This window comes from Pan paniscus, chromosome 20, assembly GCF_029289425.2.
Source record: "Pan paniscus chromosome 20, NHGRI_mPanPan1-v2.0_pri, whole genome shotgun sequence".
NCBI classification, from domain to species: Eukaryota; Metazoa; Chordata; class Mammalia; order Primates; family Hominidae; genus Pan; species Pan paniscus.
In genome coordinates, this window is record NC_073269.2 from 41,149,953 (window position 1) to 41,166,625 (window position 16,673).

Here is a 16,673-nt window from a genome sequence, read left to right on the forward strand (position 1 = left end):
TGTCTTTGAGACAGAGTCTCGCTCTGTTGCCCAGGCTAGAGTGCAGTGGCATGATCTCAGCTCACCGCAACCTCTGCCTCCCAGGCTCAAGTGACTCTCCTGCCTCAGCCTCTGGAGTAGCTGTGATTACAGGCGCACGCCACCACACCCAGCTAATTTTCGTATATTTTTTTAGTAGAGACGAGGTCTCATCAGGTTGGCCAGGCTGGTGTTGAACTCCTGGCCTCAAGTGATCCTCCCGCCTTGGCCTCCCAAAGTGCTGGGAGTACAGGTGTGAGCCACGGTACCTGGCCATGTTTGGCCATGCATCTTAGAATGCATTTATGTGCGGTGTGCACATACTTGTGTGTTTCTGTATGGCCATTTGTGGGTGGGTCTTCACAGAAACATGCATTTTTGTGGCCAGTTTGTGAGTGTAGATGGTGATGTGGCTATGTCTTTGACTGTATCTCTGTGTGGCCATCCATCTACATGAGCGTGTGTGGGTCTGTGTAGACATAAATGTGCTTGTTTTGGTATTTTGTGACTGGCATAAAAGGTGTTGGCTGTGTGTCCGGGTCTTTGGGTTTCTCTATCAGTGTGTCATTCTGTGTGTGTCTGCTTCTATGGATGTACATACATACATGGTTTTGTCTGGTTTTGTACCTGTATATCTGGGTCTTTGGGATTGTGTGTGGGTGTGTGTGTGTGGTGCATTTCTGGGGATCTCACCACAGCAGATAGTGCACATGCGCGCGCGCACACACACACACACACACACACCTCCCTCCCGTCCTCTAAAACAGCCCTGTTAAGGACCTCACAGAGCACTGGGATCGGGGGTCAGTGGGCTCCTGGGCAGTCAGGCTGGGTGACCTTAGGCCCTGGCTGGACCCAGTTCCCAGGGGGCAGCCGCCTCAGCCCAAAAGCTCTTGGAGGCGTGTGTGTTTGTGTGTGTGTGTGTTCACAACCCTGTCCTCCACAATCCTCCTAGCCTCTCCAGCCTGCCTGCTGGCTGCCTGCTGCTGCTCTCTCTGAACTGAGAGAGTTAACCTAGCGGGCCAGGGCAGTCTGGGCTGGGGGCCGCCCCCTGGCCCCCCTCCAGCCCCAGCTCCAGTTACAGCTGCTGGTTGGGGAGGGCATGGGTGGGGTGGGGCTGGGAGGGGAGGCTGCTGGGGGCGGCGCGTCCAGCTCTGGGCCAGGGGGTCCAAAGTGCTCAGCCCCCGGGGCACAGCAGGACGTTTGGGGGCCTTCTTTCAGCAGGGGACAGCCCGATTGGGGTGAGCGTCCCCCACTCCTTCCCTCCAGGCCTCACCCCTGGTCTGGCTGGGCCGCCTATTTTGGGAGCAGGAGTGGCCAGCCCGAAGGCTTCCCAGGCAGGCCAACCCAAGAGGGAGGGAGTGTGGTTGAGGCAGTGGGTTCTGCAGGGTGGGATGTGGGTGACTCCTCCCTGCCCTGCTGGTGCGTGTGCACCCTGGCAGGGTGTGGAGTTGGGACACACACGTGTGTAGGGCTGGTTGCGTCACTGCGTGGGGGCACCGGAGGCCCAGAGGAGGAGTACTGGATGCCTGACGGTGTTTACACCCCACGTCCTGCTCCAACCAGAAGTTTGGGGAGAGGTTGTTGTTCATGTCCATTCCGGCCCCACTGTGTGTGTGTGTGTGTGTGTGTGTGTGTGTGTATCCCTGCCCCAGCATGTGTTTTCTATCTCTAAGGCCCACTGGGCTGGGCCTCATGTCACTTGCCTGACATCCGATTGTGAAAGATGTCACCCAGAGGCGGGCAGAGGGGCTGTCTTTTCCTTTTCTCGTTGCTGCCCAGGGAGGAGACGGGGTGGCCTTTCCCACAGGGGCAGCCTGTGGCGATGTGGCAGCTGGGCCTCACCCCGGCAGGGCTGTGCGTGACCCCCTGAGTGGGGGAAGGCAGGCTGTTGCCATGGTGGCCTGAGCGAGCAGAATTCCTCCAGGGTGAAGTGGGAGATATTTATACCCAGGGTCAGGCCGCGAGCGGGCGGGCGGAGAGGGCAGGGAGCTGGGATTTCGCGGGGCACAGTGAGGCCGGGCATGTAGGCAGGTGGGACTTGGGCGTGCCCTGCTGTCTCCTGCTCCGTGTTTGTGTGAGGCAGCGCCTCCTCTGCCCTGCCAGGGTAGGTCTGGGAATCGGGGGCCTGCTGCGGGAGGTGGAGGCCCAAGGGAGGCCCCCCGGGGACTGTGTGTCTCACCCCCGTCCCTGCTACGTTGTGGTGTTGTGTGATCCCATCGTGGAGGTTGTTTTGGTGACACTGTGTCCCCACGAAGCTGGGGATACCCGTTTCTCTAGCTTGGAGCCACCAAGATAGAGGACGAACACTTCTGTGATTCAGTCCCCAGACTGTCTCTGACTTAATCCCTTGGGTTCAAGCCCTATGTGGGAGAGCAAGGGCACACACTGCCTAATCCGTGGTGTCCCCCCCAGGACAATGGCGTCTCTTGGCCACATCTTGGTTTTCTGTGTGGGTCTCCTCACCATGGCCAAGGCAGGTGAGTGCAGGGGAGGCTGCCCGCTACCCACCTCAGCCCCAGGGGTGGCGGTGGGGACCGAAGAACCAAGTTGGAGACCCCAACCTAGACTAAGTCGGCTGGGGTACCAAGAAGTTTGGGGGTCTCCACGTGGGGTCCAGTCACAGGCTGGTATTTGGGGGAGGGGAGAGGAAGCCCCAGATCAGGCAAAGATGGGGTGGGATGGGGCTGAATCCCCGATGGGATAACTGGGTCACAGACAGCCTGCCGTGAGTCAGGGAGCTGGGGCAGTTAGGTGCCACCTGCCCCATCTGGGACAGTGCAGAGGGGGCAGCTGGGACCCAGAGAGTGTGGGCAGCCTGCCCAGACACCCTCAGACTCTAAGCCCAGCAAGGCAGAGCCTCCAGTGGTCTCCTCATGCCCCTCCCTGCCAGGACCCCAGGAAGCATTCAACCCCTGATTTCTCTCTCTTTCCAGAAAGTCCAAAGGAACACGACCCGTTCACTTACGGTGAGCGGGGGGTCTAATTTTGAGTCCTGGGGGAGAGCCTGGCTTTGCTGGTCCTTTGATTCCCCCTCGCCCTCCCCCAGAGTCCCAGTATTGATATCTCTGTCATTCTCCTTCCCTCTATTTTGTCCTTCCTCTCTGATTCCACCTGTCTGCATCTTTTCCTGTCTGTGTCTATCTGTGTCACTGTCTATGTGATACCTCTCTGGTTCTCTTTCTCTTGCCTGCGTCTGTCTCAGCATCTCGTGGCCCATCCTCTGCTTCTTCCCATCTTCTCTCCCCCCGTCCTCCTCCTCCCTGTCCCCTCCCTCCCTTTCCTATACACCCCTTTCCTCTCCCTGGTACCCCACTTTCCTCCTCCCATATCTGCTCCCCCTTAATTATCTTATTTCCCCCCTTCTGCCTGCTGGTCCTTTCTCCCTGTTCCCTCCTTCCCAATTTACCCCTCTCCTATTCTCCCTCCTCTCCTCCCTGCCCTCACCTTCCCTGCTCTGCTGCTCACAGACTACCAGTCCCTGCAGATCGGAGGCCTCGTCATCGCCGGGATCCTCTTCATCCTGGGCATCCTCATCGTGCTGAGTGAGTGCCCCTAGCCCCCGCCCTCTACCCCGCCTCTCCCTGGCCCCACCTCTCCCTGGCCCCGCCTCTCCCTGGCCCCACCTCTTCCTGGCCCCGCCTCTCCCTGGCCCCGCTTCTCCCCGGTCCCGCCCCTCCCTGGCCCCGCCCCGCCCCAACCCCTCCCAGGCCTTGCCCCGCCTACCCTGCCTTGGTTCCCCGGCCCCCGGTCTCGCCTCTAGCCCCGCCCCGTCCCCCAAGCCCCGCCCCTCGCGAGGGCGAGCTGGAGCTACAGCGCCGCTTGGCGCCCGCCGGGAGGGAGCCTCAGCTTCTCCTACCTCTCCATGCCCACAGGCAGAAGATGCCGGTGCAAGTTCAACCAGCAGCAGAGGTAAGACGCCCCTCCCCGCCCTCCTTCGCCCGCTCCTGCTCTGGAGGGCGCCGCGGGTGAGGCGGGGAGTACCCCTGACCCGCAGCCCGATCCCCATCGGCGACTATGTATTAAGCACCTACTATGTGCCATGGCCCAAGCCTGGCCCTGGGACCAAGCGAGGAAAAAACCTCCCGCCCTTCCTGGCCGAGCTCCCAGCCTAGTGGAGGCGGTGGCCGTGGGTTCCAACAGCCCCACAGATAGAAAAATCACAAAGCGTGATAACACAAAGTGCAGGAAAGAAGAAACGGCGGTGAAATGAGATCATCTCACACGCGGCCCAGTTTAGCTTAGAGTCTTGTTCCTAGCTCTTTGATTCCTCTTCGAATAAAATGTTAAAGCATGGACAATGTATGAATATGTTAGAACAATTATAGATATTATCATAAGTAGTAGCTAATATTTACTGGGTGTGTACCACGTGTCAGATACGGTTTCACTTCCTCTGGGAGGGAGGTGCTGTTATTAACCCCATTTGACAGATGAGGAAACTAAGGCACAGGGAGGTAAAGTCACTTTGTTCAAGATCACTCAAGTAGAAGATGGGGGGTTCTGGGTTTCCAACCCAGGCCATCTCATGGCAGTCTGCCAAGTCCCCATGACTATCCCTCCCCTACCAACTTCACATCCCTGCCCCCAAATCCGCGGAGGTACTCACTGTTAACCAGCTCAGAAGCCCCCTGCCAGCACAGAAGCTGCTCCTGGGTGCTCCTCATTTCTAGCGGACCCCGAGCCTGCTCTTCGTCCATATCTGGGCCTAGTTACACCAATCTGGGAAAGGAGGCTTGTACTGGGGGGTTCCTAGAAGGGCAGCCTCTCCCCCTTTCCATCCCGAAATCCCTCTGCCTCTGTCTTCCCAGGACTGGGGAACCCGACGAAGAGGAGGGAACTTTCCGCAGCTCCATCCGCCGTGAGTCTGGGGAGACTGCGGGTATTTTGGGGAGAGGGCTGGTTCCAAGGACCCCTTTTCCTGGCCCTCCCTGGCTGCGTAGAGGGAAGGGCTGGATCTGAAAGCGGAGGGCGGGGAGTTGCCCCGCCGCGGGCCCCACCTGCCCAGGAACTGGGGATGCCTCTCCATAATGACCCCCGATCTCCGTGTTCCCCCCAGGTCTGTCCACCCGCAGGCGGTAGAAACACCTGGAGCGATGGAATCCGGCCAGGTGCTGCAGCTCTGACACGGCGGTGGGAGGGAAGGAGGGAGGAAGGAAAGGCGGGAGAGGGAGGGGGCCAAGTGCCAGGGTTGAAGGGCGGCGAGGGGTGGGGCTGGACGTCCCCCCTCGCCTCTCACCCTTTTCACCCTCACAGGACTCCCCTGGCACCTGACATCTCCCACGCTCCACCTGCGCGCCCACCGCCCCCTCCGCCGCCCCTTCCCCAGCCCTGCCCCTGCAGACTCCCCCTGCCGCCCAGACTTCCAATAAAACGTGCGTTCCTCTCGACAGCACTTTGTCGGTCTCGGTCCCTCAGCGCGAAAGCCCAGCGCCACTGGGCCCCAGCAGGGGGCGCCCCACCCTAGAGGAAGGGGCGGGGACGACGGTGGTGGGCGGGGGCGGGGGCGGGGGTGGCCTGCACGGGGGCGGGCTCCCCGGGCCCCCATTGGCTGCAGGCCCCCCCACGCCAGGGCTCCCCCCAGCTCCCCCCCACATCGGTCCGTCCTGCTTCCAGCTGCTGCAGCGCGCCTTCGCCGCCAAAGCATCCAGCAGCCCCCTGCTCCGGCCCAGCATGGCGACCCCGACCCAGACCCCCACAAAGGGTGAGCGTCGTTTGGGGAGGGGGTTGCAGGGGGGCTCCGGGATCTGAGAGCCTAGGAGAGAGGGTGTCCGGAGATTCAAGCCATGGTAAGGCAAGGGAGTTGGGGGAGGGAGGTCCGCTCCTCCTGTGGGCGGAGGCCCTTGTAATGCGCCCCCCCGATCGCCCCTCCGGGTCTCTGGGACACCCCCTCCCCGGCGGGCGTCCTGTGCCAGACCTGCGGTTGGAGAGTGGCAGTCCCGGGAGAAGGGATGCTCGGACAGGTCGCTATGGCAACCGGGTGGCTGGTCCCGCACCGTGGTGGTAGCAGACGGGGAAGAGATGAGCTTGCAGGGTGGGAGCGGGTGGGTCTGCGACCAGAGACGTTCTGGAAGATTTCAGGGTCCCTGGGGTGGGCAAGGGAAGGGGAGGAGGTTCATGTCCCTCTTCTTTCCAGTGCTGTCTCCTAGGGTGTCTGTTTCCTGAAACCCTTGACAGCCAGGTTCAGAGGAAAGGAGTGAGAGCTGAAGGAAGAGACAGAGAGAAGGGATATAGCAAGAGACAGACAGGGAGAACCTGGAAGAGACAGAGACCAAGAGAGGCAGGAGATCCAGAGTCACAGATACAAAGACCCAGGAAGACAAATAGATGGACTCAAAGAGATTCCCAGTGGAGGGGAGAGGCTGAGAGCAGTAGACAGAGATGCAGAGAGAGAGAGAAAATATGAGAGCCTGGAAGATAGTGGGATTGAGACCGCTATGGAGAGAGAAGCAGAGAGACGGAGGGAGAGAGACGGACCCATGGGGAGAGAGGGGAGTAGAAAGAGAAGAAGGGAGCCATGTGGGGTGGGGCCCAAACCACTGCAGTGAGACCCTATGTGTGGGAATGGGGCGATGGGACCCTCCTTCCAGCCCACAGCAGGGGTGTTTTCCAATCCCAGAGGTGCTGTTGGGTATACACCTAGCTGCCCCTACTGCCCCCATCCAGCCACACACTGATTTCCATTCCACACCAATTAACCCAGTTATGCACCCACTTAAACACCCACTTCTACCGTCGCCCCCTAATAGCCCCCACTGCTAATCCTGCTTCTGCAGATGAGCAAGGCACAGACTGCTTCAAGAGGGAGCCAGTGCCCAGCAAGGGTCTCCAGCACTGAGGGCAGGGGACCAGGGGTGCCGAGAAGCCCCTGGCAGTGAAGGGAACCCGAATTCCACTTGGATGGCTCCCTCCCTTCCGCGCTTCCCAGCAGGCGGGGGCTGCTGCACTGAGCCATATCTGCAGAATCCGAAGCAGGGCGGGGGGTGGGGGGGGCTGCAGAGGCTGGAAGCTACCCTAGGGAGGGGGGCAGGGCTGAGGCAGCAGGCCTGGCGGGAGCCCAGGGCTTCTTTTTGCAGAGGTGGTGGTTAGCAGGATCGATGGCAGCAGACGGGCAGAGGTGGGAGGACAGACTCCTCAACCCAACCTCCCCTGCCTCCCCCTTTCCCAGTCACAGCATGACAGGGGACCGCAGGTCTCGGGAAACCCCGGGGGAGGAAAAGCATGTTGTGCATTGCAAGCTGCTTAAGGAAACTAATTAATGAATTGTTGGGGAGCGAGGGGGGAAGAGGGGAGAGTCTCCCTCCACCCTGCCAGAGAACAGGAGGGAGAATTAGGAGTGAACAGAAGAGGGATGCATGAGCACAGCTGGGTCCGGGTCCCTATCCCTGAAATGGACCCTTAGCTTGGCCAGAAGCCAGTCCTGCAGGGGCAATGGCAGGAGGTACAAAAGGAGGGGAGAGGGTCAAGATTGAAACCTGCATCTCACACAGGACCTCACAGGGGACCCCACCCAGCCTGGGGTGGCGGGACCTATCACCTCTCTTCACCTCCCAAGATGCCCCAGTTGCCATAGCAACCACCTCCTTCCTGCTATCTCTTTGGCAGCTGGCCAGGAGTAGTGCACATTCCTTTGCCTGACTCCTGGCCCCACCCTTAGCCCAGCCACGCCTGAGGGCCCAGGTTGCTGGGGCAGCAGGGACCAGAGGAGGATCTTCCGCATGGAGGAGGATCTTCCACATGGAACACCAGATTCTGGGACAGGGGCTCACCCAGTGGGCTCCCGATAACTTTGGGGAAGGACGGGTGTGTGGAAAACAGACAAGTGAGACAATCCACCTTTTACAGCCTCCTGCAGCCTAGGACTGCCTCATAATCATTCCTTCATTCATTCATCCCAGAAAACTTGAAGAGCCTTTCATAAATGTCAGGATGAACAGCAGTGATGAGTCAAACAAATTTACTCTCTGGTGGGGAAACTTACACAGAGCACAAGGGACCCTGAAGCAGCGTCTCACCATCTTGGCGCTTTTGAGTACTACCGTCACAATTTTTGCTTTATTCAAATATTCCTCACACTGCTATTTATTTAATTTTTTTCCTTCAAAGGATTAGCTTTTTTATTTTTATTTTTTGAGACAAGGTCTCACTCTGTCGCCTAGGCTGGAGTGCAATGGCACGATCACAGCTCACTGCAGCCTCAACATCCTGGGCTCAATCTATCCTCCCGCCTCAGCCTCCTGAGTAGCTGGGACTACAAGGCACTTCTGCTACACCCAGCTAATTTTTGTATTTTTCATAGAGACTGCTTTTGCTATGTTTCCCAGCCTGGTCTCAAACTTCTGGGCTCAAGCAATTCACCCACCTTGGCTTCCCAAAGTGCTTAGGATGACAGGCGTGGGCCACCATGCCCAACCCAGGATTAGCTTTTGAAAACAACAAGCTTTATTTTATAGCACCATCACAACTGGAAAATTAATCTTCTTTTTTTTTTTCTTTTTTTTTTTTGAGACAGAGGCTCGCTCTGTCGTCCAGGCTGGAGTGCAGTGGCACGATCTTGGCTTACTGCAACCTCTGCCTCCCGGGTTCAAGCAATTCTTCTGCCTCGGCCTCCCAAGTAGCTGGGACTAGCAGGGGCACACCACCACACCCAGCTAATTTTTGTATTGTTAGTACAGATGGGGTTTCACCATATTGGCCAGGCTGGTCTCAAACTCCTGACCTCGTGATCCGCCCACCTTGTATTCCCAAAGTGCTGGGATTACAGGCATGAATCACTGTGCCCAGCTGGAAAATTCGTCTTCTTTTTGCCTTAAGTTGAAGGCAGCATAAGAGCAATCTGAAGCAGGTGATTTCGCTTTTCTGGGTCTGGTGTCCCCCTTCCAGGAAATGGGGATGAAGATCGCACCCATATGAAAGAGTTGCTATGAAGATTAAGAGTAAATGCGCTGATATCCGTCAGATGCTTAGCAGGGAGGCTGGAATGGAGTCAGGGCTACCCACTGCTGGTTACATCAATAAATAAAGGAGAAAACCAAATAATGCCACAAAATTCTGCCTAGATTTTATTGCCTGCTGAAGACTTGGAGCCCAAGGCCTGTTTTCTCTTAGGTAAAGGGGGAGATTAACAAGGGTTGGAAGGTGTTAAAGATACCTCAGCACCAACCTAAGACATCCTCTTTGAAGACTGGACAGAGACCTGGGAAGGGTAAACTTACACATTGTGTGAATCGTGGTCTTGCTTTGGGGCCACCTCTATCAGTCAGTTTCGGCTACAGCATGCTGTGGTAACAAACAGGTGTTGCTTTGGGGCCACCTCTATCAATCAGTTTCAGCTAGAGTATGCTGTGGTAACAAATAGTACCAAAAGTCTCAGGGGCTTGTGACAACCAGGTTCACGTATACGTCCATCACAGGTTGACAAGTCACCAAAGAAAACTAGAGCAGTCACCACTGTGAACATTCAGGCCACCAGGCTAGAAGTGAAACAGAGCTTTGGCCTGGAGGCCTGAATGTTCCTGAATGTTTAAATGCCCCAGCCTGGAAGTGACAATGCACTTCTACTCACGGTTCCTTGGCCGGAATTAGTCACATGGCCCTACCCAACCTCCAGGGAGCCATCCATCTCTGAGCCTCGAAGGGGGAAGGAGAACACCAATGACATCAGGCATCACCCTGGCACCCCTCACCCTCTCCCCATGTGGCAGACAGTCTGCTGCCAAATTCTGCTCTAGGGAAGGCCAAATATAATAAGAACTGTCAGAGGCATTCGAGAACCATCAGGATGAACTTGTTGAATGGGAAGGATGTTCTGAGCTCTCCTGCAGGGGAACATGATTAGGGCCAGGAAGGTGGGAAGTGGAGAAAAGTGAATCCAGAGACACACACACATTTTATCCACATGTGAACATTTCTGAAATCATTATGTGTCTTCTAATGGATGGGGACATTTCACGTGGTAGAGTTCCAAACATATTTACACATACACACACACACAGGGAAAACTATTACAAACTCAATTTTGAATCTTAAACTTGATGGTGTCTTAGAAATAAGTAATAATGGGCCAGGCATGGTGGCTCACATCTGTAATCCCAGCACTATGGGAGGCTGAGGCGGGCAGATCATCGGAGGTCAGGAGTTTGAGACCAGCCCAGCCAACATGGTGAAATCCCGTCTGTACTAAAAATACAAAAATTAGCCAGCAGTGGTAGTGCACACCTATAGTCCCGGTCCTTGGGAGGCTGAGGCAGGAGAATTGCTTGAACCTGGGAGATGGAGGTTGTAGTGAGCTGAGATCGCGCCACTGCACTCCAGCCTGGGTGACAGGGCAAGGCCCTGTCTCAAAAAAAGAAAGAAGGAAAGAAAGAAGAAAGAAGGAAAGAAAGAAAGAAAGAAAGGCAAAGAAAGAGGGGAGGGAGGGAAGGAGGGAGGAAAGAAAAAGAAATAAGTAATGTGGGGTATGAATCAGCACAGCTTCCCTGTACTGGATGGAGTATCAGGAGTGAGTGGATGTCAGCAGTAGCAGCAGGTGCCTGTCGGAGCTCTCAGGTGACTGAGAAGTTTTAGGGAGTGTTCAGGGGAAGCTGAGACATTCATTGGTTCACCAGTGGAAATGGGGTCTGTTTTAACCTCATGACATCATGTGCAAGTGGGAGTGTGTCTGTGTTTTTCAGGGAATGAGTCCATAGCTTGCATCAGACCTCCATAGGGGTCCAGAACCAGGACTGCCATGTAGTTTGAGTAGATTGTACACTGCATAGAGGATGCTGCTGACTGATGGAGTGAGTAGGGGCTGGAATCCAGCTTGAGCTATGCTCTTCCAGCCTTGCGGCCTGCCATGAGGCCACATCATCCAAACCAAGGGGTCTCTATCTGACTTCCACAAAGAAATGATTAGGCCAGTGGCTCCATCTGGATCCTAAAAAATATTAAGAAATACACTGTTAAGTTTTTTTTTTCTTTCTCTTTTTCTCTGCTTGTTTCCCTCAGCTCCTGAGGAACCTGACCCATTTTACTATGGTGAGTGTTGGATTTGGGGATAGGGCTGGACTGGGGAGTAGCTGCAGGTGTTCACAGACCACTCCGGACATGGCTTCAGCTGTGGCCACACGATACGTGCTGGGCCACTGGCCATGGGACCATATATATGGGTGTGGTTCACATCAGCTGGGTTCATGGAGGGCAGAACCAGATGGGGGAGTGGGGATGCCTCACACTCTCTCTGAGCCCCCTTCAGGTCTCACCGGGATCTGGGCTGGTGCCTTGGTGTCGTCAGAGAAGCAGATGAAGGAAAACCTTAGAAGCAATGACTCTGAGCCCAGGCTGCCTGGATTTGAATCCTGCCTTATCCACTCACTAGCTGTATGGCCTTGGGCAAGCAACTTTGCCTCTCTGGGCCCTTCTGTAAACAAGGGATAGTAATAGTTCCCACCTATGAGGACTGTGGGAAAGATACCTGACTGGTGGCATTAAATCTCCTCCATGGCACTGAAGCTCAAATAAGTTACCCCAGGCCTGGTAGATCGGGCTCCAGTTTCCCCTCTGAACACCCTCCTCTTGCCCCCACCCCACCCCTTTGCTCATTCATACTTTTTCCCTAGGTGTCAATTTCTCTCCCATCTCAGGACCTTTGCGTGTGCTATGATTCTGCAGTAATGCTTCTCCTTTGTACACGACCGGCTAAGGCTCCCCCTTATCCAGGCCTCAGATCAAACATAGACTACTCTACTGGGATAGGCCCTCCTGACTCCCCGGCAAGGAAGAGCCACACCATACTCAGCTGGTGTCGCATGACTTGTTTTTCAGGGGGGTTGTTGCTTTAATGTTTTCTCACAATACGAAAGTCAACTCCTTGATGGTAGAGGCCTGGACCACTACTGGTACAGAGTGAGTGCTCCATAAATTCATATCTCAACAAATACTTAGCGGGCACAGGCTCTATTTCTGGCAATGCTCCAAGCAGCTGGAGACACTGCAATGAACCACACAGACAAGAATTCAAGAATGCAAGAATGCAAGAATTCCTGCCCTCCCCCTGGACCTTCCACTCAATGGGAAAGGGACAGATACTCAAGAAAACAAAATATGAAAATTATATATTAGACAAGAATATTATTGGCCAGGTATGGTGCCTCATAACTGTAATGCTAGTGCTTTGGGAGGCCGAGGCAGGAGGATCACTCAAGTCCAGGAGTTTGAAGCTGCAATGAACTATGATTGTGACTTTTTTTTCTTGTTTTAGACAAAGTCTGACTCTGTGGCTCAGGCTGGAGTGCAGTAGCACAGTCTCGGCTCACTGCAACCCCCGCCTCCCAGGTTCAAGTGATTCTCCTGCCTCAGCCTCCCGAGTAGCTGGGACTACAGGCCCACACCACTGCACCTGGCTAATTTTCATATTTTTAGAAGAGACAGGACTTCACCATGTTGGCCAGGCTGGTCTTGGACTCCTGACCTCAAGTGATCTGCCTGCCTTGGCCTCCCAAAGTGCTGAGATTACAGGCTCATTACAGGCATGAGCCACTGTGCCCAGCTCTACATAAAAAATTTAAAAAGTAGCTGGGCATGGTGGTGTGTGCCTGTAGTCTCAGCTACTTGGGAGGCTGAGCAGGGACAATCTCTTGGAGCCCAAGAGGTAGAGGCTGCAGTGAGCCATGATTGCACCACTGCACCCCAGCCTGGGTGACAGAGTGACACTACGTCTCTTAAAAAAAAAGACAAGAATATTATTAGGCAAGAATATTAGGCAAGAATAATTCCTATGAAGTAAAATAAAGAAGGGAATGAGATTGGAAAGTGTGGAGGAGAGGATGGAAATTCTGAATAGGACAGCCAGAGGTTTTGCTCACAATCAAATAAAGCCCAGACACTGGTGAGGGAAGGAGCCACGTGGATATTTGGGGGAAGAGCTTTCAGGCTGCAGGAACAGCCAGTGCAAAGGCCTTGGGATAGGATCATGCTGGATATGCCCCAGGTACAGTGGGGAGGCCACTGTGGCTGGAGTAGGATTGATGGGGAGAGTGAGGTGGGGTGAGGTCCAAGAAGGAAAGGAACTGGATCATATGGGACTTTGAGGGCCCTAGTGAGGACTGTGGTTTCTACCTTGAGGGCAATGGGCGGGAGGAGGGCTCTGAGCAGAGGAGAAACCAGATCTGACTCAAATGTTGATGGGTCCTTGTGGCTATCAGAGGTGGGAGTGCAGGCAGGCCAGCAAGACCCTAGAGAAGGCTGCTGCAGAGGCCAGATGGGCGACAATGGTGGACAGAACCAGGGCCAGGGAGGAGGTGGTAGAGGGAGAGTATTATATATATATCCAGGGTGGAAAGCGCAGGGGGAGAGGGCAAGGGAGGAAAGTAGAGGGTACAGAGGGCAAGGGGAGCTAACGGTGCCCAAGCCCACACCCTACACCCTCACATCAACCCCCTGAAGGAGTGTCCAGCACAGTCCACAGCCTCCCTGGGCGATTCTGGGTTCCTGGCTGGGCCACCCAGAGCCAGGACTGGGCTCCAGGTGCAGCCAAGGTGCTGTCCCTGCCTCGATGTCCCCCATTATCTTCCCCAGACTACAACACGGTGCAGACTGTGGGCATGACTCTGGCAACCATCTTGTTCCTGCTGGGTATCCTCATCGTCATCAGTAAGTGCGACCCATTCCTGGGCTGCCTCAGCCTCCGCTTCCTCTGCTGGCTTTCATCCATATCCTACCCCCTATGTCCTGTCTTCTTGTTCTGTCTCTCTCTCCCAACAGGCAAGAAGGTGAAGTGCAGGAAGGCGGACTCCAGGTCTGAGAGGTCTGGCAGCAGGGGGCAAAGAGCGGGAGGGGGCCTCGGGGTGCTTCCCTAGCAGATGGGCAGGATCCACTGGGCCTGCCATGTGTTTTCCCCAAAGCCTATGGTTATTGAACCTCTTTCTACTTTTCTCTCTCATCTCTGCCTCCACAGCCCAACCTGCAAATCCTGTAAGTCTGAGCTTCCCTCTTCAGGTAAGGGTGAGAAACTGTGTGGTTCTGGGAGAGTTTTAGGTGGGGCAGGGAAGGGAACCCTCAGAAGGGAAGTCGCGGGGATGGACTGGACACAGGGGGCGGAGGGGGGGTGGTGCCTGCAGATATCACGGGACAATTCCCTAAGAAGCTGAGGAAATTCCGCAGATGAAAGATGCTAAACCTGGCCGGGCACGGTGGCTCATGCCTGTAATTCCAACACTTTGGGAGGCTGAGGCAGGCGGATCACCTGAGGTCAGGAGATCGAGATCAGCCTGGCCAACATGGTGAAACACCGTCTCTGCTAAAAATGCAAAAATTAGCCGGGCATGGTGGTGCGCACCCGTAATCCCAGCTACTCAGGAGGCTGAGGCAAGAGAATCACCTGAACCTGGGAGGTGGAGGTTGCAATGAGCTGAGGTTGTGCCACTCCACTCCAGCCTGGGTGATAGAGTGAGACTGTCAAAAAAAAAAAAAAAAAAAGAGGAAGGAAGGAAGGGAGGGAGGGAGGGAAAAGAAAGATGATGCTAAACCGTGGGGAGGCTGTGGGATGTGACATGTCCCAGAGTCCACAGAGATTCCCAGAAACAAATGCTCAAGCCTATAAAAGCCAGGACAAGCTGATTTGCCAGGAGAGGAAGACACAGGCCTGTGAAGAGAAGGGCCCCATGTGGGAGGAGCTCTGTCAATCAGGAGGGAGAGAGAGGGAGCACTGAGGAAGACGGGGAGAGGCTTTCCAGACTTGATCGTTCAGCCAGGCAGATCCAGGATGAAATAGCCGAGGAAGCGGGACAGAGGGAGGGAGGGAAGGTTTCTGAATAGTTGCATCAAAATAACAAAAAGAGAGATGAATAGAATGCAGATTTTAGAATTCACATTGGAAAAGAATATATGGGATGCAGGGAATGTGAGGATGGAGAAGAAAGCTGGGAAGCACAGGAGGGGATAGAGTGGAGAGGACGGAGGTGTTGGGGAGAATGTGGGAAGGAGGAGCCCAGGAAGGAAGGGGAGGAGGATGGGAGGAGGAGGGCGTGGAGGGTGGAGGAGGGAGAATGGGTGTAAGCATGGAAAGTGTAAAGGGAGAGCGAGAGGGATGCAGGGCAAGCATGTCAACGAAAGACTGATTTCTTTGAGGCTGTTAATTTTAATTATGTAAAAATATCTTGACCTGTTTTTAGCGGAAATGCAGCCTTTCTGGAGACTTGTAAAAAAACAGAAATGGGAATTTCTGTGTCTCTTATAAAGTTCTTATAACTAAAAAAAAAAAAAATGCAGGAGGGGGACACGGGTTATTCAATGGTTGAGGAGTATTTGGTGTGGAATTTGTTTCATGTTCCTTTTTTTTTTTTTTTTTTTTTTGAGACAGAGTCTTGCTCTGTCCTCTGTTGCCCAGGCTGGAGTGCAGTGGCACGATCTCAGCTTATTACAACACTGCAACCTCTGCGTCCTGGGTTCAAGCGATTCTCCTGCCTCAGCCTCCCAAATAGCTGGGACTACAGGCACACACCACCACACCCGGCTAATTTTTATATTTTTAGCAGAGATGGTGGTTTGCCATTTTGGCCAGGCTGGTCTCAAACTCCTGACCTCAAACGATCCGCCCTCCTCGGCCTCCCAAAGTGCTTGGATTACAGGCATGAGCCACAGCGCTTGGCCTGTTTCATGTTTATTTAATGAGTTTTAAAACATGAACAAGGCACTTATGGATGTGTGGGGCAGCATGGGGGTTGGCCTTGTCACCTGGGGCACAGCTGAAGACTTTGCACAGGTTTCTGGTCTATCCTAGGTGAATGATGGTCTGCAGCGGGTGGGGAATGGAGGAATTCCCGTTGTATCCAAATGTTCAGGACAGGGAGTGTAGGAAAGGAGTGAGGGTGTAGAAGGAGATTGCAAATGGGAAGGGAGATGGGGACTCCCTTTCTGGCAGGCGGATAGCCCCAAAAGCCCAGGTTGGGTCTGGGGTCGCCAGCCCCGTAGCAGGTGTTTCTCTCCATGACAGCAGCCAGGAGGTGTCCCCAAGGGAACAAGACATTAGAGTGTGGGAGGCAAGACAGCTCCTCAGTGTTAGCTCTGGGGTGACAGTCCCTGGGGTCTGGCTTCCATGGTGCCGGGGAACGGAGAGCCAACGAGCTGTGGGGAGGGAGGCAGTTTCCACCTCTCTAGTGGCTCACGCACCCCCTCTCTCCCCAGCCCCTGGTGGCGGCGGCGTGTAACACCTTCCCGAAGAAACTCCGCTGCCGACCCTGCCTGAGCGCGGGAGCCTGAGGACCGGGTGGAGGCGGTGGGGACCCAGCCGCGCGCCGGGAGCGCTCCCCGGAATGAGCCGCCCCACCCACCCCAAGGCTGGAGCCGCTGCACCCTGCTGTCCCTCCCCAGGCCTTGGCAATGACGATCCCCCAAAGAGCCCGTCTGCACCCCAGACCCAGGGCCTTAGGCCTCCAGCTCCTGGGATCCGGGAGTTCATCCCGGCCCAGCACCCCCAGCATCCCCGTGTATGGCCCCCCTGCACCTCCTTGTCTCATCCCCGAAGATCCGTCCCCCTGGCCCCTCAGTGTCCATGTCTTGAGCTTAATAAATGTGCATTTGGTTTTTTCCCCTGTTCTGTCTGTGTGTTCTCATCTGTGGGGCACGGTGTGGGTAGGGGTGCAGAACTGAACCTGGGGTAGCTCTCCCCTGCGTGC

The 16,673-nt window shown here is 55.3% G+C and overlaps 2 protein-coding genes across 7 annotated transcripts; both read left to right on the top strand.

Annotated features, from left to right (window-relative positions):
• Positions 1-1,127: 1,127 nt before the first annotated feature.
• Positions 1,128-5,408, top strand: FXYD1 (FXYD domain containing ion transport regulator 1). Of its 4 annotated transcripts, none has more exons than XM_003816140.6 (8): positions 1,128-1,259; positions 2,434-2,498; positions 2,955-2,987; positions 3,489-3,563; positions 3,894-3,930; positions 4,830-4,879; positions 5,078-5,129; positions 5,275-5,408. In XM_003816140.6, the coding sequence occupies exons 2-7, from the start codon at positions 2,438-2,440 to the stop codon at positions 5,098-5,100; spliced, it is 279 nt and encodes a 92-aa protein (XP_003816188.1). In that variant the 5' UTR covers positions 1,128-1,259; positions 2,434-2,437; the 3' UTR covers positions 5,101-5,129; positions 5,275-5,408. The 4 variants fall into 4 exon arrangements, with proteins under 4 accessions (XP_003816188.1, XP_003816191.1, XP_063456200.1 ...); XM_003816143.5 differs by lacking the exon at positions 1,128-1,259 and adding an exon at positions 1,449-1,598; XM_063600130.1 differs by lacking the exon at positions 1,128-1,259 and adding an exon at positions 1,820-2,125 and having other exon boundaries at positions 2,277-2,498.
• On the top strand, positions 5,326-16,591 carry FXYD7 (FXYD domain containing ion transport regulator 7). Of its 3 annotated transcripts, XM_034944686.3 has the most exons (7): positions 5,326-5,393; positions 5,635-5,722; positions 11,008-11,037; positions 13,576-13,650; positions 13,762-13,804; positions 13,955-13,995; positions 16,183-16,591. In XM_034944686.3, exons 2-7 carry the CDS (start codon positions 5,692-5,694, stop codon positions 16,203-16,205), a joined length of 243 nt encoding a protein of 80 aa, XP_034800577.1. In that variant the 5' UTR covers positions 5,326-5,393; positions 5,635-5,691; the 3' UTR covers positions 16,206-16,591. The 3 variants fall into 3 exon arrangements, with proteins under 3 accessions (XP_034800577.1, XP_008967459.1, XP_003816205.1); XM_008969211.6 differs by lacking the exon at positions 5,326-5,393 and having other exon boundaries at positions 5,496-5,722; positions 13,762-13,795; XM_003816157.4 differs by lacking the exon at positions 5,326-5,393 and having other exon boundaries at positions 5,525-5,722.
• The last annotated feature ends 82 nt before the right edge of the window (positions 16,592-16,673 follow it).

What these genes read in the sequence shown, in the direction of transcription:
- FXYD1 (XM_063600130.1), top strand. Translation starts at nt 2,384, where the DNA reads ATGTGGGAGAGCAAGGGCACACACTGCCTAATCCGTGGTGTCCCCCCC. An exon ending in GGGCATCCTCATCGTGCTGA is followed by an intron (nt 3,564 to 3,893) that starts GTGAGTGCCCCT and finishes CCATGCCCACAG; the next exon opens with GCAGAAGATGCCGGTGCAAG. An exon ending in AAGTTCAACCAGCAGCAGAG is followed by an intron (nt 3,931 to 4,829) that starts GTAAGACGCCCC and finishes CTGTCTTCCCAG; the next exon opens with GACTGGGGAACCCGACGAAG.
- FXYD7 (XM_034944686.3), top strand. Translation starts at nt 5,692, where the DNA reads ATGGCGACCCCGACCCAGACCCCCACAAAGG. An exon ending in GGGTATCCTCATCGTCATCA is followed by an intron (nt 13,651 to 13,761) that starts GTAAGTGCGACC and finishes CTCTCCCAACAG; the next exon opens with GCAAGAAGGTGAAGTGCAGG. An exon ending in GTCTGAGCTTCCCTCTTCAG is followed by an intron (nt 13,996 to 16,182) that starts GTAAGGGTGAGA and finishes CTCTCTCCCCAG; the next exon opens with CCCCTGGTGGCGGCGGCGTG.